General features: G+C 48.6%; 1 protein-coding gene across 1 annotated transcript in view; it reads left to right on the forward strand.

Moving 5' to 3' along the window:
• Positions 1–27,913, forward strand: part of FSTL4 (follistatin like 4) — a 408,238-nt gene that overhangs the window by 179,605 nt on the left and 200,720 nt on the right. The window contains exon 4 of the mRNA XM_045075507.1: positions 15,274–15,516. Within this exon, the coding sequence (XP_044931442.1) occupies positions 15,274–15,516 (243 nt within the window). The remainder of the gene's footprint in view (positions 1–15,273; positions 15,517–27,913) is intronic.

Below are 27,913 nucleotides of genomic sequence, written 5' to 3' on the forward strand. Positions count from 1 at the left end.
AGCCCATTCACATTTTGTGCACTATCCTAATCGTGGTTTTTCCCAGTAAGGGAATTCAAACCAGATTGCTCATGATACTTGATGGTTATCTGTCCTCAGCCTGTTTGCCTCAATTCACAACAGTCTTCAGGCCTTCCTTGCCCTGCACATCTTTAATGTTTTTAAACATTTTTAACATTTTAAACGTCTTTAGTGTTTTTAAAGATTATAGACCAGTCATTTTAATGATGTCCCTCAATTAGATTTTGACTGATGTTTCCTCATGAGGACACTGAAGGTATGAGTTTGAGGCAGGAATATAACTGAAGGTCTGCTGAGTTCTTCCCCTGTGTCCCATCAAGTAGGAACCAATGACAACTTGTCCCATCACTGCTAATGTTAACTCGGATCACTCAAATGAGGTAATAACTCACAGCTTTCTCCACTGTAGAGTTGCTCTGTTTTTCCTTTGAAAATAATAAATGTGTAGTCATGAGATATTTTAAACTGTAAATATCCTGTTACTCCCCTTTCACCCATGAGTTTCAGCATTTATTGGCTTCTTTTGGCCTGAATGAAAACTTCCTCATTTTATCATTTCTTCTACATTTATTAATTGAAATTCTATAAGAAAGAATTTTCTCTTTTCCCCATTTGCTTACTTTTTAAAAATCAGGTTGAGTGTGTGAATTTCTCTTTATTCAACAGAATATTATCCATTTCTATCATTTAATTTCAGCCTCAGAAGGTTATAGGTTTGGTCAGTGAGAGTTGCTTTGAACTGTCTTCCGTGTTTTTTGATATGCCCATGATTTTTTAAGTGCTTCCCTACGTTCTGGCACAAAAAGATACTCAGAGCTCCTCTTAGACATTTCCTGCCTGTTTCCTGGCACAAACGAAAGAGACTTGTTTCCCTTTAGTGGTGAACTGCATTTAGAAATGAGAGTTAAAAGTGCTCCTTACTACTGGGGTTTTGCTGCTCCCAGAAACTCTCAGAGAAGAGACATAGGAAATGTCTTTATGTCCATATTCATCCTGAAAGCCATGATCCATCACATCAATACCTCCCGTGTCAGTCCATCCATATAGGGTTCTTTCTAGCTTTCCTTTTTCCCATTTTTGCAACCCTCTTCTTCAGTGAAAAACCTAACTCCCATTACCTTCATTGCTAAGTCTCCATATATATAAGTTAATCTTTGGACCCCTATCAGACTGCTGTCTCCCTCAGCCATCTCCCTGTTTGGACCCTAGTCCCACCCTTGCCACCACCCAGCTGATATACCTACCAGAACCAACTCAGCCACAATTCCTCTGTAACCTGCCTTTTGAGGGCCTGACCCCAACTCGATAACCATGGTACTCTGTTGCCTTTCTGTGAACCACAAATTTTTGTATCATTAGAATTTGCTGTCCTTGGAATGAAAAATGACAAGTCATTAAAGCATGTTTAAAGTTGAGATGAAAAGTAATGTTTTTTGTCATGAATGAAAGATAATTTTGTCTTTGTTCATATGACCTGTTTAGAAGAATATTTCAACTTCTAATGCTGTTTAATTCTGTCCCTATAACTAACATTGAGCTGGTACTTATTATGGAATGATGTCTACACAGGCTTTAGGTAAATATACGTCAGTGGGAACTGAGCCACACTTTGCAAGGCTACTGCCTCAGCAGGGCAGGACCGGTCAAAACCAGACTTGTTCTGATCAATATCAACTAGTGATCAGGTGGCCCTGTAGGCTGGAGACCCACACTGTGCTGGGCCTTCCCGAAGCAAGGCGTTGCTTACTCAGGTCATTCACAGTCAGCTTAGTCTTGTCTGTTTCTTTTATCAGAAGTGGTCCAAAAGGGGTCAGTCAGTGACTGCATGTCTGTCACTAGCCTCGTCTGCCTGTTGCCGAAATGACTGCCACTCAGAGACTCCTACTCGGGGTTTCCATGTAGAATACAGGGATGCAGCTTATTGCTGATATCTGTGTTCTTTCTTTCTCCATGGCACCCCAGCAATAGACTTCTCCTTATTGTTGGAGGTCCTGCTGATGGGAAAGTTTCAGTTTGCTTTCAACATGCAGGTGGACTTGGGAAAATTACAATGGGCTCTGTGTCAGCAACCTCAGCCTTTCCTGCCACAGAAACTCTTCTCCCTGCTCTCCCAAGTACAGACTGATGGTGCATTGAACAGAATATCTTTGTATTTATTTCTGAGTGTTTTTTAATTGTTGCATTCTCTTTTAAAACTTCGTTATCTGACTTTTGCCTCTGGCAACATGGCAGATAAATATTTGTTAAATCCTTTGAAGCACTGATGTACTGGTAAGGAAAGACTTAGAGGTTGAAAAGACAAGTGAAATTAGGAATGCAGAGAGCTCGAGTAGCCCTGCAGCTGGCTTTCCCTGGACAGCCCGGCCCAGATAGGTGACCTTGAGCTCTCATTTGCACACCTTACATCGTTCAGGGTACCTAGGACACATCCCAGGGGCCTTCCAAGGGGGACGTATTTGGAAAATGTTTCTCACCCTGCATACACGCGAGGGATGCCAAAGGATTGCATCTGCAGCAGAAGGGCAAATGAGAAAGATACCAAGTGACTGTAAGAAGGTGTGCAGCAATTCCCGGCACAAGGTGAGAGATAGCAAGGGGACAGAGCAGGACAAAGTGCCTGATAATGTATAGTCACGTGCCGATCTTCACAAGGAATTACAGTGCAAGTGCAAAGTACCCAAACAATCTCAAGCATACATTTAGTGTAACCCCGAACAAGGGAGTCCTTGGGTACCCAGCGCAATCAAGACGAGCCTATCTTCACACCATGCCTCAGGAGCTCTTACAGAGAAACCTTCAGGAAATGTGAGCTCATTAAAAAAAATAACAAAACCCCATGGGTTAAGGCAGCACATGGTAATCAGCATGAAGAACAACAGGATACAGCATATAAAATATGTCTATTGAATATTTTTTAAAGATTGAAAGTAGGATTAAAAGTGAAGAGGCTATACAAATAACCAGCCACCTCTGTGAAAGATGAAATAAAACCTCTAGAAATAAAAATTTCAAAGCTAAGGACTCTGTGGGAGAGGGTAAGAGTAGATTAGAAAAAGCCGAAGAGGAAATTCAGGAGCTGGAAGATGAATTTGGAAAAATTACACACAGTACAGCACCGGAAAACTACACATGGGAAATGTGAACAAGATAGAGGAGAGATTGAGACAGAGGAGAGAGAACTTGCAACACAGGTCTCATCAGATGCCCCGAAGAGAAGAAACAAGAAAGAAGCCATGGAGCAGAGATAATATTTAAAGAGAGATGTCTGAGTTTTCACAAACTGATGAAACAGAAGAATACTCACTTCCAGGAAACCCAGTGAATGACAAGCAGAATAAATGCAGAGAAATGTGCCTGCTTACATCAGAGAGAAGCTGCAGAAAACCAAAGAAATCCTAAAATTACCCACATGGGAACAAAACATTGTCAGCTGACCTCTCAAGAACAACAGAAGTCCAAGAGCAGGGGAATAAAATGTTTATTGAACTGAGGGGGGAAATCGCTAAACATAGAATTAATTACACAGCATTAATTATTCTTTAAAATGAAGACACTAGATATTTTAGACACACATAACTAAGAAAATGTGAGGTATAAAAAGAAATTAAGAGAAATAATGAGCTAAGGTCTCTTGTCATGTATTTAGGTCACAAAAGGAGTGTTTGGAGTTTATATGTTCTATGGTTCTTTCTACAGGGGTATTTAATTTTTATTTGAGTCAAAGGGAAAAAAAGTAAGGTGAAATAAGGAAACAAAAGAGCGAAAGAGAAACATAGAAAAAGGCAATAAACAACCTCGAGTATCTCGAGTAATGAGATAGGTATACAGTGGACACTGTAAGAGAAAATGAATGAATTCCAGTATGAGGTGCATGAAGCCACACAGTGTCAGAACAGAGGAATGAAGTCTCAGATAAGTAAATACAGTATGAGTGATTCACTTACATAAAATAAAATTCAGAAACATTTAGAACAAGCAGGATATTGCATAGAAATACAAAGAGTAAGATCGAACAACAAAGCAAAAGCAAGGCAAGAAAAAACACAAAATTGAGGATAATGTTTACCTCTGAGTAGAAATGAGGGGGCTGTGGAGAAACTCAGAACAGAGAACACTGTTCTTTTTCTCGAAATGGGTCCATGAGTACATAATTGCTCTCTGCATTGCAGTCTTTACTCTGTCCGTGAAGTATCCTTTTACAGTCATTATTTAATAAGAATAATTTAGCCATTTACAGTTATTTGAATTTGACTTGTATGTGGTGTGAGACAGGGTTCCAGTGTGATAGTTTTCCAGATGGAGAGCTGGTTGCCCAGCACCATTTGTTAGGTGCCTCTCCTTTCCCCAGGGCAGTGGTCACTCTGGTCATACACCAGACTTTCATGTATATACACTGGGATGTATTTCTGGATCCCCTCTCCTACTTTATTGCCGCATCTGCAGTCCTTGATTTGTCTCTTCCTCACTCTGTATCACTGGCGCAATCACAGCGCTAGCAGCTTTGTGGTTGGATATTCTGATAGCAGAGATAAAGGCACAAAGCCCTTCCCTTTTCTTTTTTTATTTTCCTTGGTTATCTGGGGTCACTTACTCTTCCAAATGAACTCCTTAAGATCATTTCATCCCCTTCCTAAAGGATTGCATTAAATTTGTAAATTTATGGTAATATCTTTCCACCCAAGAATAAGAAATGCTTTTGCATTTGTTCAATTCTTATTTTATGACCTTCAATAAGATATTATGGTCATTTTGTATTGATCTTATGGCTTCCTTGTTTAATTTATTCATAAATATTTTATGATTTTTACCATTATTATGAGTGGTCAGTTTTTCCCTTTACCAGTTCTAATTATTTATTGCTAATGAAGAGAAGAATGATTAATTTTGGCATATTTATCATCTATTCAACCACCTCATCATAACTCTCTTGCAATTTAATATTGTCCCTGGAGTCTCTGTTTTGTAAGTATACAGATACATGGTCAGCAAAAAGATAGAGTTGTCAGTTGCCTTTTCTAAATTTTTACTGATTATTTCATTTTCTTATCTTTTTATACTTCCTTTTTGAATAAAAATGGTCATGACAGGTGTCCCTATCTGGCTCCTAATTTTAACTGGAACAGTGGTTGGCCATTTAAGGTACCATGTTTAAGTTTTCCTCTATTTCTTTTTCCTTAGCCAGACAGGGACACCTGAGCCAAAATCAAGAGTCAGACACTTAACTGACTGAGCCACCCAGGTGCCTCCTTTTTAGTTCTATTTTTGCTCTGGGCTTTGAGATATGTCCTGTACTTGATCATGGAGGCCAGTAATTTGAGTCTCCATAGTGACCATTCTGTCCTTAAATTCTTCTGATTTTCTTTTTGGCTCAAAAATCATGGTTCTTTTGAAAACCCTTCTTTGTGCTGTGCTCGGATCTCCTGGCGTTCCAGTACCACATTGTCTCGGTTAAATTGTCATCCTTTTCCTCTGGCTGTTCCAGTTTTGGTCATTCATCTGAGCCCCCTCCTGTAAATGGTTATCTCCCACCGCCTTTCACTGGGTCTCAAGTTCACACAGTGAAGGACCTTAAAGACCGTTGCCGGTCTCATCGACAGAGCCTGAGATGGAGTTGACCAACCCTGGGGGGTCTCCGTATGGGAGTAGACAGCTTGTAGGGCTCCTGTGGAGAGCTAGAGGAAGCCTCCTACTCTCTGGTCAACATGTGCTCTCCCAGACTCAGGGATACAGCAGACAGTCTACTCATTTAGGCAGGCAAGCCAGCTTCCCATGAGCCTCTGTGCCCACCTGTCAGAGGCCTCAGCAGCTGCTTGGCTCAGACAAGCCTGATGGTGGGAGCTGACAAGAGAAGAAAAGATATTCTTTTTGATCCAGTTACTAAGCTTTGTTTTGATATTATGGCTGCTAATCCCATTGAGAGCAAAGGACAGATCTTTGAGAAGAGAAACTAACACCCTCCTGACTGGAAAATAGTAAATTTTTCTGTGCTAATATTAGATATTTTAATTGAGCTCCATTTTTAAAAAAATAAATAGCAGAATAATCAAGAAGACGAGCATGTTATTCTCTCTAGTTGTGAGACACATCTGTGCTAAGTGATCTACAAGGCCAAGTGTCGACCTGAGGGCGGCTCTTATGCAGCTGGTAAAGGGCCCTAGAAGAAAGTAGCGCTCCCTCCGCGCTCGTAAGTCTGGAGTATAAATGTGGGGGAGCACCACAGTGCCTCATGCATGGAGAGTGCCTCATGCTGCGTGTCTGCACGATAATCCTTGAAATAATTGGAAGCAGCCTGTGGTGTCATGGCCTTGAATCATTAGTTGGTGGAGAGGCAGGAAAGAACCCATGTAATGAGGTATCAGCAAGAGAGTGGAGACCCATCAAGAGTGGCAACATCTGGCCCCCTCAGCTCGAAGATGCAGGGAGCCCCAAGGAGCCAGAGAAGGGGACAGGAGAGCTTGGTACTGGGAGGAAAAATGAGGGGTCTGGTGACAGAGAATAAGACAGATGCAAGCTAAGGAGGCTTTAGGCAACGAACAGGAGCTTGGGGACAGGAATATATTTGGAGGAAGCGCTCTAAAACAAAACCATTTTGCAAAAGAAACTCTCCCAAGGGCAAAAATCCTATTGTGTTTCACATTTTTATGCAGCTTTTCTTTTTTAGAAGGTCTCTGAAATAACCCTTTACAAGCCAATTGAGACAGCTGGATAGGGCAGACAGAGGCAAAGAGAAAGAAGAGAGTCTTGTACTTTTATTATAGCCAGAGACATTCAAGTTAGGACATGAGTTTTTGTACACCAAGTTCACAGGCACGAGGCTGTTTTTCACGTCTCACCGGATCTCTACAGAAGCCCTTCATGCTCCTGTTCAGGAAGCTTGAGGAGGCTCACACAGGAAAGAGACTTGCTGTAATAGAACCCAGGTCTCAAACTCTCACCCTAAGTTTTCCATACCATTTACTCTGCCCACTACTCACTGTGTCACCGTATCACCTTCCTTAAAATCTCCAACCTCCAATGACTCAGATCTCTAGCCAGCAGTTTTGGGTGTCTACAGTCTCTTAATCAGATCCAGTCTTTTTCCCTCTGGCATTTCCTGCAGCCACTCCATGCCAAGCCCAAAGCCACACTCTGAACATAAGAATTAGAACCTGGCCATCGCCCTGAAACCAAAGAGACACCCCATCCCCCTCCCAAAGCGCTCAGTGACTGTGAATTCCAGCTGCTCAGAGTCCCGCTGCAGGACCTGCTATTCTATCTGACCTGCTGTTCTTGCACTGAGAGAAGTGCTGAGTTGCTGGCCAGCAGCCTGAGAGCCCATCATAGATGGAATATGCCTATGGGAAGCCTCAGGGAGAAAACTCTAGAAATCGTGAGTCAGGCCAGTTCACCGTTGTCACACAAAGTAGAGAGCAAGGTGGCATGATAGCACAAAGGGCTCCCAGAAGGAAGAGACGCCAGGACCTGCTCCTGGTAAGTGGGTCTGACACCTCTGCAGGCACCAGGGCCCAGGCCGCTTGCTGCCTTTGAACTTGAGCTCCAGGCTTGCCTGGCAGGTTGGAGGCCCTGAGGCATTGAGGGGAGCCTGCAGAGTTTGAGCTGCAGTTCAGTCCTGGGCCCTGAGAATCGGGTTCCCTCACCTTGGAGGCCAGACTCCCTCACTTTGAAGACTGGGCAGAGTTTACATGAGTCAAGCCAATCCCCAGCACAAGGAAAATGGTGAAGGGAAGAGTGTCCTTGAGATATTTTGAAGCTTGCTATTTCAAGCCTGCCTTTTAAATCTAGTCAATGTAGTTTATATACTCAGTATAAATAGGCTTACCTTTTCATGAAGGCAGGCCTCCTGACGATGGTCACCAGCCCACACTCGTGTCCACTTACGTCAGTAAAAGCACAGGGCTTCATAGTTTCCAGTCCTGTTGAACCCATCACTAACTGAGGGTCTAAACTGAGCACTTACTATGTGCCAGCCTCTATGAATTATGTCATTTAGTCCTCAAAACAATCCAGTCACGCAGTCAACTATTGCTATCTTCATTCTTAAATCAGAGGGAAAGGGGTAGGGGACTTGGCAGGGCTGCGACTTGGTAGGGTCGGAGCCCAGGGCTGGGTCCGCGATGACATTTCATTCAACCCTGTGTCTGGTGATGCAAGCCTACCCCAGCTCACTCTTGCTCTGCTCCATCAGGTGCCCTCCCACGTGACAATTCTCTTCCCACGTGAGCAAAGCTGAGCTCCGTGGTTGGGGTCTTTGTGTCCTCCCTTCTGGGGTCTCTCTGCGAGGTTGGATGCTCCAAGAACAGGAGATGTTCAGGGTAGGGGGGGAAAGGTGAAACTCTGTGGCAGCATTTTCAAATGACATCTATCACTGCAGGCACTTGGTGGTATTGGGGAAAAGACCCAAAACTTGGGAATAAGACCAAAGGGCAGGTAACACATCCTCTCAGGTCATATTGGCGCAGTGTTTAACGGGCTCACCCAGGGTCATTTCGATCTGGACCAGAGGTTGCCTCTCTGCGTGTCTTGCCGTGCACCACTCACTGAAGGCCCTTATATGCAGTTACCCACTAACTCATAGATTTGCTTCCAGGAAAGATGCAAACAGCTTCCACCTGGTGGAGAACACAGCCCCCAAAGTTGTGTCTTCTTGCCCTGTATGTCATTCACCAACATGTGCCTCGCCTGGCCAGCTCAGTCCCTCTCTTGTCTCTAACACCCATGTACCCCTGAACCAGCTTCTCTCTCCTGCGGGTCCCCTCATTAATGAGCTAAATAAATCTTCACCTCATCCTCACTTTATATTCTCATGAGAGGCACGCTTTTAAGCTTTTGGAAAGTATGCTTTGGCATTGTGTTCATCTGTAACTGGAAATAGACCCTCCAAAAGTCCTGCCAGAGACATCGGGCGTGCGTGGCAACCAGCCGTCTGTTAGATCCAGACTCCTTGGCCAGAAAGAGCCAGCTGAAGGTTGAAGGTCTTCCTTCCCTCATCTTGTTCCAGGCATTTCTGACTTGACAGTTCATTGTTGTTTTTTTAATTAATTTTTTATCTAAATTCAATTGAATTAACATATACTTTATTATTAGTTTCCAGGATAGAATTTAACAATTCATCAGTTGCCTGTAACACCCAGTGCTCCTTACATCATATGCCCTCCTTAATGCCCATCACCCTGTTACCCCATCACCCAACACTCTTCCCTCCAGCAATTCTTAATTTGTTTACTAGAGTTGAGAGTCACTTATAGTTGGTCTGCCTCTGTGATTTCATCTTGTTTTATTTTTCCCTCCCTTCCCTCTGCTCCTCCATTTTGTTTCTTAAATTCTACATATGAATAAGGTCTTACAACATTTGTCTTTCTCCGACTGACTTATTTTGCTTAACATAATACTTTCCATCCACATTGTTGCAAATGGATTTCATTCTTTTTGGTGGCTGAGTAATGTTCCTGTGTGTGTGTGTGTGTGTGTGTGTGTGTGTGTGTGTCTAGGGATATATATGCCTATATCTTCTTTATCTATTCATCTGTTGATGGACATTTGGGCTCTTTCCAAATGGTTAGTGTTTGAAGCCAGTTTGTTGGACCCAAGTTTGTAATCTCAGAGTTATACACATGACAAGGTGCATTTAGCTTCCAGCAATGGGTAACTGGATATTTCTGTTAAGTGTTTGGACCTAGCAAATTTGGTCATGTCTTTCAGAGCTCGTCAGAATTCTGCTTTAATGAAGCACACAGTTGCCTCAGCTTAGGGTCCACTCTGGGGTCACTGAGAGGAATTCACATCTGCCTAGCAGTCACCTAGACAATTCCAGGGGGAATAAAAGCCAGAGAAGGAGGTCAGAAAGGTGTTAATGCTGAGAGGCATCCCATTAGAGGGAGGGGACCCCGGCCACGGAGGCCATGCATGATAAGGAGTGGGATTGGGTCTGTGATGCTCAGAGACCCCAGCAGGGCTTCCTCCCCTAGCACCGAAGACCTCCGGCCCATAGAGAAAGTGCCACATGGGACTCCGAGCTGCATGCACTCAGTGTGTGAGCTGCAGAGATCCTGCAGGCCAGGAGTGCTGATGTTTGGGGGTATCCTGATGTCGGTGAAGCTCAAACTGTGGAGGCGTGGGCCCTCCCAGCATGAGTTCCTTGAGGCAGGAGCATATTGTCCCATGAGCTGAGCAGATTGTCCCATGTCCCATGTCTAAGGGATTTGGGTGAGACTGATTGAAATCTAGGCTCTGCTGCTTCCTACCCACTTATTATCTGAGCTCAGGCAAATTACCTCTTGACTGTATTTCCTAATCTATAGAATGAGCCTGTACGTGTGCCACAGACACATTCAGGTTGCAGCCTATGCGTGCATCAGCTTCACGGGACTGTTGTAAGGATTAAAGGAAAAGGAGATGAGAGTCACGTGTTCTAAGTGTGAGGCAGGGCATGCGTGAGTCAACAGTAGCTGCTTTATATACTGCCCTCTCTGGCTGGGTCCTGGAAATGCGTATCTCCCTAGCGGTAACTGCAGACCCTCTTCCCATCCCCCCATGTGAATGAGATTCTCCAGGCACAGGTGGAGCTGGCGCAGCCCCAGCACCCAGGGCGCCCATAGGCTATGTCGATTCCTACCATGGTGGCTCGTGTTGAGAGCCCAGGGGGGCTTCTCCCTCCCCCACCAGCAGCCTGCAGGGTGCCTAGAGCCTTCTGGCCTGTGGGAGTGCTTGAGGGTGAGTCCCTTTTGCCAGGAATGGAGCCAGTGTGCTGAACTTCAGGGCCACTACACCTCCTCTCAACGTTCAGGACTCGGGCTGACAAACACCCCCAGAGAACCAGAGGCACCCTGCTTTCCCAAGGGTGCAGCAGGCAGCCGGCCTCTGCCTGGCAAGGCTGTCTTGGAGCAGGGCTTTGCGAGCGAGTGGGCTGCTTCCTGTGAAGCCCAGGCTGTCCCCCTCCCAGGCCCAGGTCTCTGCCCCCTCTCTCTCAGGTCTCACGTCAAATCTCTCACCTCAGCAAGGCTTCTCTGACTCCAAGAGAGTTGGCTCATGACAGCAACTAGTCTGTTTCCTGTGCGTTGACTACAACCCACAGTGGTTTCTTGTTTGTGTTCTTGTTCCTGTGTGTCTCCCTACATACAGTGTCCTGCCCTGAGCACTATATCCTGGCGTGCCTTGTGTCCCTAGCACCCAGTGTCGGGTCTGGCACAGAGGAGGTGCTCCAGGACTGTGCCCTGGCTGTGTGGGGGAAGGACCCCACTGTTTCCACCTGTGCACGGTGCGGGCCAGGGAGCTGCATCTCTGCAGGCTCTGGCACAAACTCAGGATCTGCAGCTACGGAAAAGGCACTTATATGGTATGCACAGGGGGCTCCCAGCGGCAAGTCCTCAGTCCTGGGTCCTTAAAAAACCCAACCATGACCCAGGTTGTGTGCTGTAGCTCCGTGAGTAGGTATTTTTGCTCAGAAAAGAAGCACTGAATCTCTCTGTATCTGCCAATGGGTGGGCACTTAGTTGCTATATGGGAACCTTCCAGCCACCGGCGCCAGAGACCGCCATCATGCCAGCCTAGGGCTCAAGGCAGGTGGCAGTGAGGCTGTCGACATGGGGTGCCTGAGATTTGGTGCTGTCCATGCTTTCTGCGGCCATAGCGCACTCTTTTTGGCCTGCTCAGAGCCAAGCCGTCACCTCAGTGTGGCTTCGTGGTGAGGTGGAATGCGGTAGTAAGCATTTCAACCCTAGTCCTTTGCTGAACGAGGAGTAGGGACCTCCCGAGGTGGCATCATGAGAAGGGAGTTAGCATCCCACAGTAGAAAACCATCATGTTTTCCCTCATGCACTGCTTGGCACCATCCCCGAGAGAGAAGCACTCCCTGCTGTACTTTGTGGCAAAGCACCGGTTACTGAGACTGAGTCAGAGTTTGGAAACTGCCATGTGGTATGGTCAGTGATGAGAAAACAGGCCCCCTGCAATGGGGGACGGAAAAGTCCCACCTCCTCTGATCCCTTGACAGGGTCCCACGGGCTCAGCTTCCACTGTTACTAAGCTGGGCCACTTCCCCTTGTCTGGGAGACAATGGTAGCCGAGGTCTATGAGTTCACATCAAGAACCCTGATCTGAGTCACAGAGGGGATCTCTAGCACCAACTGGTACAGATGGATGTGTTTCTCTGCTGCCATAACTTTCACGTAACAATTCCCATTTCTGACTGTGTTCAGTAAATTTAATTAGTGTCAAAAATCCGCTTATTTGGTAAGATGATCAGTTTCTAACCTGGGTAAATGACTTTCTTTATGACTATAAATTAAGCATATTATATCTTTTTCATGCATCATGATCGTCCTCATAAATACTGTAGGCAGTTGCTGGCGGTCTCACTTGGTTACCTTTCCCATTACTGTTTTATCACCGTCCTGCTAGGACTGGAGAATTCATTCTGTTTTAGTAACAAGGAGGAAGTAGTGACAAGGGGCTTGTTTTTGCAAGGAACCCACAGCTTGGTCCGCATCTCTACGGCCAAGGATGGGATTCCAGGCCCACCCCTGTGCACGGCGTTCCCAGCTCATCACCAGGCCTGCTGGCCAAAGACTGGGAAAAACAGATGCATGGCTGTTCAGCTACTTTTGTCTTAATTGCAAATAATTAAGATCAAATATTTGCCAACAACCCATTTCCATGTCAGGAGAACCTGAGTGTTCTTGGCAATATCTGTGAGCACAGGTTGGCTGGAGTGTTTTCTTAACACTGACTCCTCGGTGTACAACCTATGGGGGAGGCCTCAGTCACACCTGTGACCTACTCATACAAGGGCACTGGAGACCTGGTGTCCAGTGCTAGTCTTCGGACGACCTCACTGCAATCAGAGTGTGTGGTGTTTGAGAGGAGAAAGGGTCAGATGGCAGGGATTCTGCCCCCACATTCTGCCTTGCCATCCACTGCGAACTGGCTTGGCTCTAACTGCCTAGGCTGGTTTAGGTGGGCTCTGAAGTCTCTTCCTACTCTGCCGCTCCAGATTCCAGTCTCCTTTACCCCACAAGGCTCCCTCCATGGACCTTTGTCTCCCCTTTGTGCCTCCATCCTTCCAGTTTCCCTCTGCCCTCTGCTAGAGGAGACAAGGGGAGATGTCTCCCTTAAAAAGGTTCCCCCATTGGGGTATGGTGTTCCCACTACCCTCCTCATCTCTACTTGTAACCTGAGGTTTGACCAGTGACACCAAGTCAGAGCTGAGGAGGTCAGCTTTTAAAACTACTGTGTTTCCTAAAGTGTCCAAGGCTGTGTGAGGACAAAAGCCCCATACCTGCAGGGTCTCCCTCATCCAGACATCGAGGTAGACCTTCTCAGGAAGGGAATTCAAGCGTGGGGGAGGCTCAGACTCGCCCTGGCAGTGAGCACCCCAGAGAGGCGCTAGACCCCAGGGGTGAGTGCTTGGAGCTGAGTCAGCTGGAATGTGAGCATAGTCTGAGCAGGGCAAATACCCTGAAGCAGGAACTGAGAGGCCAGACACTCAGAAACTTTGGCTCTGAGTGGGTGCCCTTGCCATCACACGGGAAGTTTATTAAAACAGTGATACAACGGCAGTGCTTTGTGTTCTGGCTGTCCAGGGAAAGAAACAAAAGCCGGTATCTTTAGAGCTATATTAGTTTCTTCTAGTAACCGCCAGCACTTTCCAGGGTAACCCATTTTGCAGCACCCAGGAGAGTCATGCTAATCAAACACGCTCTGTGGCAAAGCAGCCATCAACACCATGGGTGGAGGCCCTCCAGCCCAGGGCCTCCCACTGCCAGGACCCCTTGTCTCCCCTTCACCTGTCAACCTTGACAGGAAGATGTGTGCAGAGCCGATAAATGCCGCCAAGCCTCCACTGTGACATGCAAACATCAGCCAAGTGGATAAAGAAGATTCCCACGCCTGCTTAGGATCTGCACTTCTACACTGCTCAGAGATATTTTGACCTTCTAGTTTATTTTGATTCAAGAAAAAGTCAATATTTCTTAGCTTGCCAAGGCTGGAAGAATTTAAATGAATTATTGAATCAAGCAGTTAATCTATCGATAACTGATTTTTTTCCTTTTAAATCTAGAATGATGAAAAGCAGGCTTAATGGAAAACAAGAAAAAGAAGGTTGTTTTTCCCCCAGATGTTTTAATCCCATGGGATCAGAGCTGGGGCCAAATGTTCAGTGTTGACCACTGGGGCCGTTCTGTCTCACTTGAAAATTGTGAAGAAGATACAATTAAAACTTAAAAGCAAAGACTTCTGTGGCCATACAATCTGCATCCATGATTTAATTATTTGTATTTTGATATCCTTTTCCTATTCTCAACTTGTGTTTGCTGCCATTAATGCTGCATGGCAAACCTCTCATTTTCTGAACTCTTCTGGTGGAATGGAATGTCATTTGTGGGGGTGCTTGCTTGGCCTTTTGTGTAAGTGGGCACTTCCAGCAATAAGATGCTCTCCTGGCCACCCTGCCCACATGGGAGTGTGAACTCTGGGCACCACTGCCTCACACCACTGGACACATGTGTTGGATGCAGGGGACACCCAGCAGCATGGCAGCAGCCATTCCCCAGGTCTCAGCCTTCCTGCCACAGCTGTGGCTTCCTGCTTTGTGCTAGGGCTGGGCGGAAGAGAAAGGCTACTGGTCCCACTGCTGGTGGTGTGTATCCTAGAGAACCACATTCTCACCCAGAGACAAAGGTCAAGCTCAAGCCTCCCTGCCATGGCTGACCCCATCCTGAACATTTGAGTATTACTTTCTCCTTTCTTACTCCACACTCCCTAGACTCTGCTGTTTTTCCCCATTTCCTGCCCCACGTATCTGACCACACTTGCTCTGCTTGGCACTCTGTGTCTCCTAGAATGATGCCTGGCATCCTTACCCTTCCCATCCTGCCCCTGTACAGAACTCCTCCTCCCATCAGTGCAATTACGGGCGCCATGGCTCAAGCCTTGCCTTTTGGCAAGCCATCCTCCTCTCGCTTGGCATGGTCCATTGGCTCTTTGCTACCTCCATGTGGTCCCCTGTTTACTCTTCCCTTCCAGGATGGGTGTGCCTGAGATGGTTGGTGTGAGCCAACCATAAAACCTGAACCCTGTACAGCTGGGCACTGCTTTTGGCACCTGTGACCACCTCCTGTTAGTAGAGCAAAGACTTTTTTGGGCACCCCAAACCCCAAGCCCTTGGCTTCACTGGCAAATGGAACCACAAAGGAAGCCCTTGACCACCCTCCCCTAATGCTTGAAGCTGACGCTCTGTGTTTGTGTATTCAACAGGACTTTCTGATGGGCTGCCAGCCTCCTGTGGGAAGAAGTTCTGCAGCCGCGGTAGCAGGTGCATGCTCAGCAGAGAGACCGGGGAGCCCGAATGCCGGTGCCTGGAGGCATGCAGGCCCAGCTACATGCCCGTGTGTGGCTCCGATGGGAGGTTTTATGAGAATCACTGTGAGCTCCACCGAGCTGCTTGCCTGCTGGAGAGGAATATCGTCATTGTCCACAGCAAGGACTGTTTCCTTAAAGGTAGGAAGATACCTCCTTGCACCTATGCTTTTGGTTTTGGGGATGGATCTTCTCATGCCAGGGTGCTGAATCTGCAGGTTGGATGTGTAAAGGCAGTAGAGGAAGGCAGGAGGCTCAACCGGGTAGCAACAGCAACATTTCAATGAGGCATGTTCTGTGTATATCCACCTCCAGAGACCCAGAGACCCCCTGCCTTTGGGGGGGGGGGCTTGGAGAGCAGAATCTAGGCAGACCTTTGGGGTAAGACAGGGAGGGGAAAAGAAGGGATGGAACCCACCAAGTGCCTACAACAGTGATGGAGAGGCGCGTCAGAACTGCCAGGGCCTGGGCACCCAGAGCGGAGGGGCAGGGCTCGGGCTTGCCCTAATGGGCCCCGAGCCCATGGTGCGATGGCCGGGATGTCAAGGAGTTCTCCACAAGGGAGCACAGGTCTATTGGCCCCCTACAGCCCCCCCCCCAAGCCACCTGCAGACACATGAAGGGCCGCTTTCCCATCCTCCTATCTGGGCTGTGGCAGCAGAAGTCGAGGTCAGGGGGGAAGGTGTCCTGGAGAAGGCAAAGCTCTGGCAGGTCGGGCTTCCCCTCTGAGTAGAAGTAGCTTCGGACACGTTCATGGCTGTGCTTCTGACACTCACGCTGAGGTGCTGCAGGAGTCATGAGGCACATTATGGAAATGAGGCCAAAATGAGCCCAGGAAAAATGTTCCCGGTCTGAAAACCCTGCCCAGCCTCATGCCCGCCGAACCCCGGCCCTGTGCGCGCTAAAACACTTGACCAGCTGCTCCAGCTTCATTGGCCGTGTTGAATTTTATAGACTGATGTTCCGTTCTCCAGTTTCCAATATCCCCCAAATTGCATCTTTCTAAAGGTTTTTATTTCTGTATCAGAGTGTGCCCAGCCTCCCTCACCATCGGTTATTCAAACAGCATTTCTCATTTCATGCAAGGGAAAAACAACCACCATGAAAGCTGCCTTGGCGAGGGAGGGTGGGCAAGAGCCGGGGAGGATGGGGGCCGCCGGTGCACGCGGATGAGGGCTTGGTTCTGCTTCATGCTGGTTGAATTCATCCACCAAATCCTTCTCATTCATTGAGGTTTTATACGGATTTTGTGAATGCCCGTGCTGTGGACAGCAGTCCCCACCAGCTCCCAGAGAGGCCTAAGGGTACCGTCGGGCTCTGCCACTTCCTAGCTGTGTGACCTTGGGCACATCACTCCACTTTTCTGGGCCTTTTCCTCTGCTGTGAAAGGGGCTATTGGCAGTATGAAGGAAAGTAAATGAGAGGCTACACAGACACCCATGTGCCAGGCACATCACAGTGTGGTGTATTAGTGACCCCAGTCATCCTGTTTTAATCCAGCGTGGCCTCGGGCCTGGAGCAGAGAGGCACAGGTCATGCAGGGAAGGCAGAGACAGGAACAAGTGCCCTGCCCAGCAGGTGTGGGGCCCACCTGGCTTCTGGGTAGGCGGAGTCAGGAATGAAGACGCTGAGGGTCAGGTCCTCATGCTGAGATGCCCAACAGGAACCAGGGCTCCCATTTCTGCAGACCCGGCTCTGTGGGTCTGGATGCTATGGAGGAGTCCTCACCATTTCCTGCTCAGATCGGCTCCCATCCCAAGCAGCGGGAAGGCCCACCTGCCTCTGTCCTCCAGCATCCCCACCAGGAGCGCCCAGCAAACAGTGAAGCCCTGCTCACTGACTGCAGGGGCTTGGCAGGGATGGAAGGCAGGCAGGGGACTTCAGGTGGGCACCACCCCACCTGCCCCAGAGCCATGGTTCCAATGGGGAACAAGAGAATACAGTGACAGGGACTGGGGAGCAGAGGTCTTAGAAGGGAAGAGGCAGTGAAGAACAATATTCTACAGCCCGAGATAGCAGTAGAGTATTTAATCCCCTCTTCAGCTCCACGGATGGTAGTTTGTCTTTTGTCCCTATTTCCAGGGAGTTATTGATAGAGGAAACTGAAAAATACCTTCTTTTTTTCATGCAAATAGTAATTCTAAATTCATCCACGTTCATTATCTTTTCCTACCAGACTTTTTCTAAAGAAAAGTTCTGACTTCATTCTCAGGTTTCATTTGTACCCCAGAAGTCACTATGAGGACACACTCCTCATGGGGCCGGGTATGTAGAGACGGTGGGGGGGACATGGGGGTGGATTCAAGGGGCCGCAGCTCGGCGCACCCCCTCTGTGGCTGGGGCCTGGGCTGTCGGCAGGGCAGGGAAGGTGATTCTCTGGAGCGCTGCGTGAGAACCACAGCCCTCTTGCTCTGCAAGGGAGGAGAGGCGATATTCTAAGCCCCAGTTTCAAGAAAACTTCTGGTATCACATTGCAGTTGCTATGGCAATGGAATTCCTCGTGAATGTGGAATGAAATATAACATCATTTAGGGATTATTAGCATGTGAGTAGAGCAAAACTGAACTCAAATCATTGCTTCAGCTCATCTTTGCAGCTTTTGATACCAGCTCTCCTGACATCCCAAGCAGGGTGTCCCCTGCCGAAAATCAGGGGGACAGAGAGATGTAGGATTGTCAGATCTCTTTCTGCCTGTGGCCAAATTAAAGTGTTGTTGTTGTTAAAGTGGTGTTCTCAGCACCAGATACCACCAGAGAATACCAAGACGGTGGGTGGAATTCTCTGTAACTCTAACTCCTGATAGGCTTTGTGTTTGCAAAGTTACCTCATGACATGGGGTTCCTATTTGTATACTGGTTGACACTTTTAAAATTGTTTTTCTGTCTCCGTTTGGAATTCACTCAGTATCTCCTGCATTGTTTGAGAAGACAAGCTTGCTTTCAGCCGTCACTCACTACACCGGGCTTGTATTATCCCAGATGATACAGTGTCATAGTTGGACAGTTTTCCAAACAAACCGTGAAATTATGGAAGAAAGAGGCCTGTTAGGGCTACAGTTCTAAACGGATCTGAAGATTCCTCGTCCTGCATGGTGTTTTGGGGGGGGGCACTTTGATGCATCAGAGACAAGTTTCCAGGCTCATGAAATCAGAGGAAATAATTTCCCTTTTTAACCAAAAAATGAAACACACTACAGGCTCACTAACAAACCTTTTTTTTAAGTGTTACCACACAGGGAATAAAAACCCAGCCTTTTGAATAAATGAAACAAGGTGGGATCAGGAGGGAGACATACCATAGTAGACTCTTAATGTCACAAAACAAACTGAGGGTGGCGGGGGTTAGGGAGAGAGTGGTGGGGTTATGGACACTGGGGAGTGTGTGTGATATGGTGAGTGCTGTGAAGTGTGTAAACCTGGCGATTCATAGACCTGTACTCCTGGGGCTAATAATACATTATATGTTTATTAAAAAAAAAAAAAAAAAATATATATATATATATATATATATATATATATATACACAAACAAACAAAAACCCAGCCTTTTGTGGCAAGGCAGAACAGATAGGTCTTGCTGCCAAAGAGGCTTCTTCTATTGTTGTTCCTGTTGGTACTTTGAATGTTACTGCCTCAGAACTGAAATTAGGTGTCTCACCTTCAGGCCATTTCCATACTTCCACAAGTCTTTCCTGCCCTGCAAGAGTGAGCACTACTCACATCCCCCGCTGGGAGCCCAGGCTTTGGTTTCCCTCGGTCAGTTGGAGCAGGTCCCCACAGCCAGGGAGGTGCTGAGGCCTGAGTGAGCCTTGCGGGCGGGAGTAGGCGGGAGCAGGCCTTGCGAGGGGTGGGGGAGTGAGGGTGGCACAGGCTCAAAGGCAAGGCCTGAGGTCCATCGTGGGCCATACCACACCTCCTTGGTCAGGGCACGTGAGCTGTCTGTGCCTCACTTACCCCATCCATAGAACGGGAATGACGGCGGTGCCTGCCTCACAGCAAGGCTGCTGTGGGCATGAACTGAGCAGCGGCTGGCCCATGATGAGCTCACTTCTCTAAGCAGGGTCAGCCGCTGCTCAGGACCACAGGGATGCCGTTGCAAACATGGTGACATAGCAGAGAGGCAAATGCAAGAGGCCTTAAGACGCCTGCCCCTGGACAGCACTGTGTATGAGCTAAGAACTTGGTGGAGGCCGGGGCGGGTGTGCCTGTGAGCGAAGAGAGAGATGATCACTGGTTCTCCATGTTTATGGAATGAGTGGCTAGAAGTGGATCTCCAAATGGGCAAACTAAACTCACCTCTAGCTGCCTTGCTGTTTTAGAAAGAGATGTAAAAAGTCATTTAGGTTCACCTAGCAGGTCAGTAGAGATGCTGAAGGAGTTCCAATAGCCCCTGATTCTGAGTCTAGAGGAAGTTCTGGAATGCATGAAAAGCTCCTGGGAACTGCCAATTGAGCCTTAGGGAGGGGTTCATCTGCCAGAGGGTGAGAAGGGACATGTCCAGGGAAGAGAGAGTAAGGGGCATCTCCCAGGGTGAGTGAAGGCAGGAGGGTGGTCCTTAGCAAGGCAGGCATGGGGTTCCTGCAGACTCAGAGAAGAACAAGGACCTAAAATGCAGATCATGGGGAATGTGGGTTCATACTGGGTAAAGCAGACACTTGGGGAAGGTGAGCTGAGAAAGGCCTGCACACCAGGCTAGGGTGTTGCGCCCAAGCTGATTGTCCGATGAACCAGTCCAACTTCCTCTTTCCCCAAACAGGGACCCTGGGGCCCAGAGAGGGCTGGTACCTAGTCCAGGTTACTCAGGCCCTGCCCCTGCAGCCTGCCCTTGAGAAGCAGCCACGGCTCTGGGGCTGCTCATCCCAGCAAGGCATGTTCACGACAGATGCAGCCACTTTCTTCTTCTCCCCTGGACACCTCTTGGTGCAGAGATGGAAGGCTCAGGAGCCTTGATCGGTAAGAAAGGTCTGGGAGCTCCTCAGTGGGGGCCTGCCCTCTAGGTCAGCACGAAGCCCAGTTGGGAAAAACTCCCAAAAACCTGGCTCAGTCGTCCCAAACTGACGGGTCCTCTGGATGTCCCAACACCAGACCACTCTCTCCCCAGTGAGGAAGGAATAGGAACGCAGGTTCACTCAGAGGCCACTGAGCTCCAGGACAAAGCAGCAGAGCCTCTAAGACCAATCTGAAGGCCCTTCCACCAGGTCTGGCTTTTATGCCAGCCTTCACTTTCCAAAACCTCTTTCCTGTTTCCAGTTTCTTCAAATTGCCCTCTACTCCTGACCCCACCCACATTCTGTCCAGAGACCTTGGCTTCTCTTCCAGCCCTGCCCAGCAATCTGTGTGTACTCAGTGCCCTCCCTGACCTTCACTTTGAACACCACAGAGGAGGGTGTGGCCATTCTCTGCCAAGCCGCCCAGCTTCACAGGCATTATTGAATGTCCTCCAGATGCCAAGGCTGTGCTAGACCTGAGGACACCCATATGATCAGGACTCTAGGCCTGATCTCCTGGAATAGATAGCCACAAGGAAGGGCTACCTCCATTCCCCAGCACTCTCACTCTCTGGGCCAGCATGAGGGAGCTGCTCTAGCCAGAGACACCCCCAAGACCTCAAGGATCAGCAGGGATCTTCATGGACTGTCCCGTTGCAGAGACTTCCCTGTAGATTGTTCCCTCACCAGTGCACAAGGAACTGGGAAGACCAAGCAGCAGGTTGACCAGCAGCCCCCAGGGCAGCAGCCCTTGGAGCTCACTCATCCCCTTTCTGGTACCTGCTCCCCCATCAAGAGGAACATGGCATCAGACAAAGGTTTGTTCTTTCGTTATATCCTCTAGGTTTTATGCAAGACAATGTCTTGGTGTGAGTGACTCACAGAAGTGCAAGAATGTTATCAGTGCAGTGCGTGTGGTGTGCTTCACAGAATGGCTATACTTTGGATGAATTAATTACATTCCAGTAATTAAAAATTGCTAATAAGTTACTGAGCTGAGAAAGTCTCGCACCACATTCATTTTGCTTATGTAAACACGCCACAGCCTCTGAGGCCCCCACATTGTATTCTGCCCTTTCCTGACACCCCCTCCTCCATATGCCCAGCCCCTCCTCGGTCCCTTCGGCCAGCTCCGGGCGTCTCCTAGCCCCGCGAGTCTCCTAGCCTCGCATCCCTCCAGGGGTCCTCCCTTCTCTCCCCTGGACCCCAGGCGCCACCTGCGCTGGGTGCCTCCCCTGCCCCATCTCTGCCACACTCTGCCCACCCGGGTTCCTTCTGCCTCCCATCCCCAGGGAGATTGGTGTAGCCCAGGTGTTACAGCCAGGTGGCACTTTGCAGGCCTTCTCTTGCTGCACCTGCCCTGCCATGGACAGTCTTTGGGCAGGCCCCCACTTGTGCTGCTGTGATCCGTGGTGTGGGCCCCTCCTTCCCCACTAGCATTCTCCACATGGGCTCTCCCCAGGCCCCCCTCAGCCCTCCTCTCTTTCCTTTTCACCCCCTCACCATTCCTGCCGTGCCTCATATGCAAATAAGACCCAGCTGTATCTTCATCCCGACCTCTCGTCCACATTTCAGTCACAGGTCCTGCTCCCCAAAGGCCCACAACCACCTCAGATCCAGTGTGTCCAGAATGAACTCTCCAACTCTCCACTCCCTCTGTCCTTAACACCCTTGTTCCTCACACAATGTCTATCTCAGTGAGAGCAACCTCTTCATACCCCAGAAGACCGGACCCCAAGAGACTGATGCTTCCTCGCAGCCGAACCCCCTCACCATAAAATCGCACCAAGTTTACTTCCTTTTAACTTCTTACCTCTGCCCCCTCTTCTGTACCTGTTCTGCTACCACACACGCCCATCCTATCATCATCATTCACCTGCACGTCCACTGTGACCCCCTAGATGTTCTCCCAGCTCCTGGCCAGATACTTCTTCAAACCCACCTTCTGTATGGCCTTAAGAGCGAGTTTTTCAGGAGGTAACTACCCTGCCTTAACCCTTCCATCCATTCATTCAGCAAATGTGCACCTCCTATGAGTCAGGTCTGTGACCGGCACTGGGGATAGAGCAGTACACAAAATGGACATGATTCCTGCCCCGATGGCACATGCAGTCTCTTGTTGTACATAAGAAATTAAGTGTCTTAGCCAATGACAAGTGCCATGGAGAAGGATGAAGGAGGCACAGGGCTGGGCAAGAGTTTCTAATAGGAGAAGAGGCATCTGAGCCAATAGCTAGAGAAGGTTGAGAAGTTAGGGAGTTACCTATTTGACTATCTGGAGGAAGGAGTAGCAGGTTCAAAGACCCTGAGGTGAGAGCCCTCCAGGCTTGTATAGAGATCAAAAAGGATCCCAGGATAACTGAAGCAGAGTGAGGAAGGCCAGAGAGGTCTGAGTGGTGGTCAGAGGGGCCTTGCTGGCCATGGGAAGCCTGAGCTACTAACCACTATCCCATGTTGCCTTTCTGATTATTCTGCCATGACCACCAGTGGATGGCCTCGAGGCACCATCCCGTTCATCACCACCCTAGGAAGCTGTCCGGGGTGTGCTATAGCTGGAGAAGACCTGTCCAGGGGCTGTCAAGCATCTCCGGGGTCCTTCTTCACCTGAGTTAAACTCACAGGGCCAGGGGATTTCCTCTTCTTTGTCAGCTTGTCAACCTTCCCATGATACTGGGGGTCTCTACAAGTAAAGAAATATGATTTATCTTTCAACCCCGACACCCGGAAATGTTCATTCATTTTGGATGAATGCACAAATGGATGTTATGTGTTAAATAGGATATGTGCAAACCTTTCAAAGTCCCCAAGTGAGAGCATGGAAAGCCCTAGAGGTGCTTTGTGTCACATGTATCAGAGGGTCCCAGCAAAGGACCAGCGAAGGATGGGTGGGATTTATAAAGAGGACCCTGCTCAGAGACATGTTCTCTGTGATGGGGCGGGGGGGCGGGCATTAAGGGTGTTGAGGGAACATAAGGAAAGAATGGGCAGAAGGAGACCGAGGAGGGGGTGACATGGAGCCTCCTGTCCCCCCACTTCTTGCCAGCAGAGGCTGCTTAAGCAAGGCCCTACATGGAAAGAAGGGGGCCATTGGTCCCGGCTGCTTCAAACCACCTCCTGGTGCCTGTGGCCAACGCTTGGGAGACTTTGGCTGATGATCAGGAGTCAAATGTTTAATTACTGGAGCGAGAAGAAGTTGATTTGGGACTTCTTTAAGGTTCTCCCCTATTGCGCCTTCAATTAAGATCAAGGCCCCGTGCAACAGCCGCTAAATGACGCCGCATATTGAATCTCTGTGCTCAAGCAGTTTATCTAATTATCTGTGTGACAAACTCAGCAGCTGTCAGCGCGGCCACAGCTCAGATATGGTGACTCTGGGCCCCCGCCTGCTAGTGTTTTCTGCTTCCTCACAGGCTGAGAGAAAGGGCTTCCGTGCTCTTCTGCACATAGGGAATCCCTTTCAAGTTCTCTTGCCACTGATGGAAGGTGCTAAGGGCACCCACAGCGGGGAGCTGAGCAGAAGCCTGGGGGTCTGCCGCTCCCTGGCTCTCTAGTCCCCCTGCCTCACCATCAGCCCCTGTGGCTGGCATGCATCTCCAGGCTCTCCCTGCTCTTCTAAACAGGGAAGAATTGGCCTGACTTGGGCCTTTTTTATTTTTTTTTTTCCTCCAAGGAGAAGGAGGAGGTCTTACCATTGCATCACAATAATTGAAATAAATCAAGGGAGTTGGGCGGCAGATGGACACAGTGACCCAGCGAAAGGGAGAGGGAGATGACTGCTCATCTCCAGCAGCAGAGAGTGTATGCGTGGCTAAATGTCCCAGAGCAGGCTCACCAGATGCGTGTCCACACCAAAGGATCCAATCCAAGGGATGGAGCTATGGAAAGCTGCGGCCCAGCCCTTGGCAGCATCCTGGGGACTGGAGAAGCACCCATGGTTCCTAGCGTGGATGAACTGGCGCCCCGCCCTTTGCCGGGTGCCATGGGAGAGCCGTGTCTAGAACGCTAATGAGGGAAGCTAATGAAGGAGGGCAGAGCTTCACAATGACCTCAAAATTTGGACCCCTCGTCCTGGCAAGTCCTGTCCTCTGCTTTTCTTCTTGTGTTCATTTCTGCTTTGATGCATTTTGATCACTCATTAATGAAGGTAGCCAGAGTGAAACTACTTTGGAAAAGCTCCTCTAGATGAAACTAGTAAAATTGCTTTCTTGCCAGGAAATTAAAATCATCAGACACAATGAGCTCTGCCAACTTATTAGAAGCAACGGTCTGAGTGGGGCATTTGTCTTTGTAGCTGAAGGAGGGGTGCATCCAGGCCCCTGGAAGGCACACCTGTTGACTTATCATCCTGCAAGAACTTCATGTCCTCTTGTCCTTGTCTTTTAGTCCAGCCCCACCCATTTTGATTGCAGGGGTTTGACCTGCAGACCTGGTCTCCAGAGGTCAGCAAGTGCCTCTGTGAGCTCAGGTGCACCCCACTCATTCTGCCAGACTGAGTTCTCTGAGGTCTCTACCCAGACCTCATTCTCTCCCTCCCTCTCTCTCTCCGCCCCTCCCTGCTCTCTCTCTCCCTCTCTCTCTTCATCCCTCCCTGCCCCCCACCTCCTCTTTCCTCCCTCCCCCATCCATGCTGTGTGGCTCACCAATTAATTTATATTTCCACTGAAATATAACAAACCCAAGGTCTTTCTTGTGGGGCTTTGCAGAGAACCCTTTGATCTCCAGCTCTGTGTGGGTCCTCGTAGCTGAGATTTTTAAATTTTCCCCTTCCAAGCTTATCCAGTGCTCCAGGAACTCTAGATGAGAAACACATGAGGGAGAGTATGGTGTGTCTGGTAGCCAGCGGTCAGGAATAGGGGAGTGAGGAAGAAATCTGTGCAAAGCTGCAGAAGGAAGAATACCCCAGAGTGAGGGAAAGTGTTGAAAGAGGCCATCCAGGGACCCCAGGAGCAGTGGGCACAGTCGCAGGGAGGCTCAGCAACAAAGCATCCCTGTTATATACAGAGTGAATTTGTTAGTTCTCCTTTCTATCCAAATGTCCAAACTTCCAAGGGTGTCTCTCAACTGTTCAACCACAAGTACTGGTTCCAGGAAAGCTATAACCTCCACCTCCTAGCATCCCTACCCCCCTGTCGTGACATTTTGGGGCAGTGACCATGAACAATCTGGACAGTCTTGCCAGGGCTGGGACGAATGTGAATGGAGGTGAGGCTGGACAGACCTGCCTGGACAAGAATTAAAGGGAAGTTGCCTTCTGCCACCCAGGAGAGGAAGAGCTCACTCGGGGTGAAGAGAAAAAGGGAAATGATGACCAAAACCAGAAGCCCGGTAGACAGCAACTGTGTTCTCTCAATTCAAGAAAACATGCACCCTGAGAGGAGATGAAAAACAGGATTACAGATTGACTAAGCCACAGCCAAAAATGAAATGGAAGCTGGAGGAGGTAAAGCAAGACTTTATGGAATGGGGAGTAGTGTCACCCAAGTGCCTTCTGTGTCTCAAGCAGTGGAGGGCAAGATTAACAACACGGAAATCAAACAAGCATGCCCCCACCAGGAGAACAGACTTAAAAAGCTCTCCCAGAATACATAGAAGAAAAAGGAAAGAAAAAGGTAAAGAAGAAGAATAATAATGTGAGAGAAGATGATAGATAGAGAAGACGGGGATGAAAGTTTAGCTCTTGGCCATCCGTCATCTTCAAGACCCCAGAGCAAATCAAAGGGACACAGGCAGTAAAGAAAGATTGTTTTTTAAATTGCCCTGTGTGGAAAGATTCCTAAAATAGGTCTGAATGTAACTGCTAAAATTTCAGGATTTCAGAAATTTTTTCAAATATATTTGAAGTGATCAGGCAGAGAGGAAAAGCCTGGTCTCCTGTAAAGAAAAAAGAAAACCCACTGGTGTTAGGCTTTTCTGCAACATTAAGAAGCAAGAAGGCAGCAAAGACCATCTAGAGAGTTTTGAAGTGGTAATTCGGCACTCCTCAGATGAAAATCCCTGTGTGGAAACAACAGAAAGGATGCTCTGCTGGGCAGGGGCTCAGATAACAGACCACCTATGTATTCTTGGCTGGAAAAAAAAAAAAAGATACTGAAAGGTGAACCCCCAACAATCTAGGGACACATCAAATTTGGGAAATAAGAAGGTCGTGGTACTCACAGCCTGGAGGTGAGCAAGAGATTCCTCTCATGAAAAAATTGTCTAAATGATTGTTTTTAAGCATAATTACCCAAAGGGACAAAGAGTAAATGAAGACGTTAAATGCACTAATTTCTTTGACTCCCTTGTGAGGGTTTCAACAAATCCTGCATAATTCTTGACTTAGTGTGTTAAAAAGCATGTATCTGTTTAGCTAGGCAATTTCCCAATAACTCCGTCGTTCCTCCCCAGAATGAACCCAGTGCTGGCCCCAAACAAGTCTTCCAGGCTGCTCCCTGCCACATTGGGAGGCTTGGCTCCTGCCTTCGCTGGTCAGAGACCACGGGTAGGATTGGTCCTTGAGTGAGGTGACCTACCCTAAGGCTGGGCCTCCCGTGCCTTGCTCACAGTGGCTAGAGTGGGCTCCCCCTTCCAGGAAGCTTGCCTGGGCTGGAATGGAAGTAGAACTCCAGCTTGCTCTAGGGTGTCTTCCTGGAGCAGTGACGTCAGTGAGCCAGGGATGTGGCCTGGACTAGTGATTCTCATGTTCTAATCGAAATAGGTGGTTGATCCACAAGGAAGGAGTGAGTAAGAGCTGAACCATGTTGTGAGAAAAAAAAAAACCAGGAAAGCAAAAGTCTGGCCTCTTGGGAGGTGGAGGTAGAGATGAGACCCCCTAGGCCAGCCAGGGCTACCATGGAGGTGGCCCTGCACAGGAGAGAAGGATGGGGTCACCATGATGTTGGCCACCATTCATGGAGTGGCTGCCAGCTTCCCAGACTCTACCAGATCCTCTGTGGGCATTAACTCGTGTCAAATAACTTGCCCAGTTACTGAGCTGCTAAATGAGAACTGGGGCCTGCCTTCCTCTGTCACTATGTGCCAGCAGCTCCTCCGGCAGGTAGAAGGGCCTCTCTTGGGGGACAATGGCTCAATGTGACCATGGCAGGATGCACAGGACTTGACCAACCAGATGTCGGGGAGGGCGGTGGCAGCTGGACTTACTTAATGCAGCCTCCCTGCTCCCTGCTGCCTTCCCTCACCTCTCCTCAGACTGGCCACAGGCTGCTGATCAGACAACATGTGCTTAAAAGTGATCTTCCCCTAAAAGCAAATGGGTGGAATGTCACTTTCCTGTGGACATCCAGATTGTCACAGCCAGTCATTTTAATGAAGTGAATCATGTTCACACGCATCCAGTCTTCGACCCCAGGGACCGGCACCGTGTGGATCGGTGATGTCACCACCACCATGCACACGTTGCAGACGAAGGGTGTGTCCACTCCCTGCCAGGGGAGAGGCGGGGACAGCTGGCTTCCTCAGCAGAGGAAAGGAGACTGCCATTCTTCCGGGGTGCTCTTCTCTGCGTCTCCACCTCAGCCTCTCTTCCTTCTCGCCCGGTCCCTGCTCCGTCCCT

Source organism: Mustela putorius, unplaced genomic scaffold (assembly GCF_011764305.1).
Source record: "Mustela putorius furo isolate JIRA1106 unplaced genomic scaffold, ASM1176430v1.1 tig00000145_pilon_pilon_pilon, whole genome shotgun sequence".
NCBI classification, from domain to species: domain Eukaryota; kingdom Metazoa; phylum Chordata; class Mammalia; order Carnivora; family Mustelidae; genus Mustela; species Mustela putorius.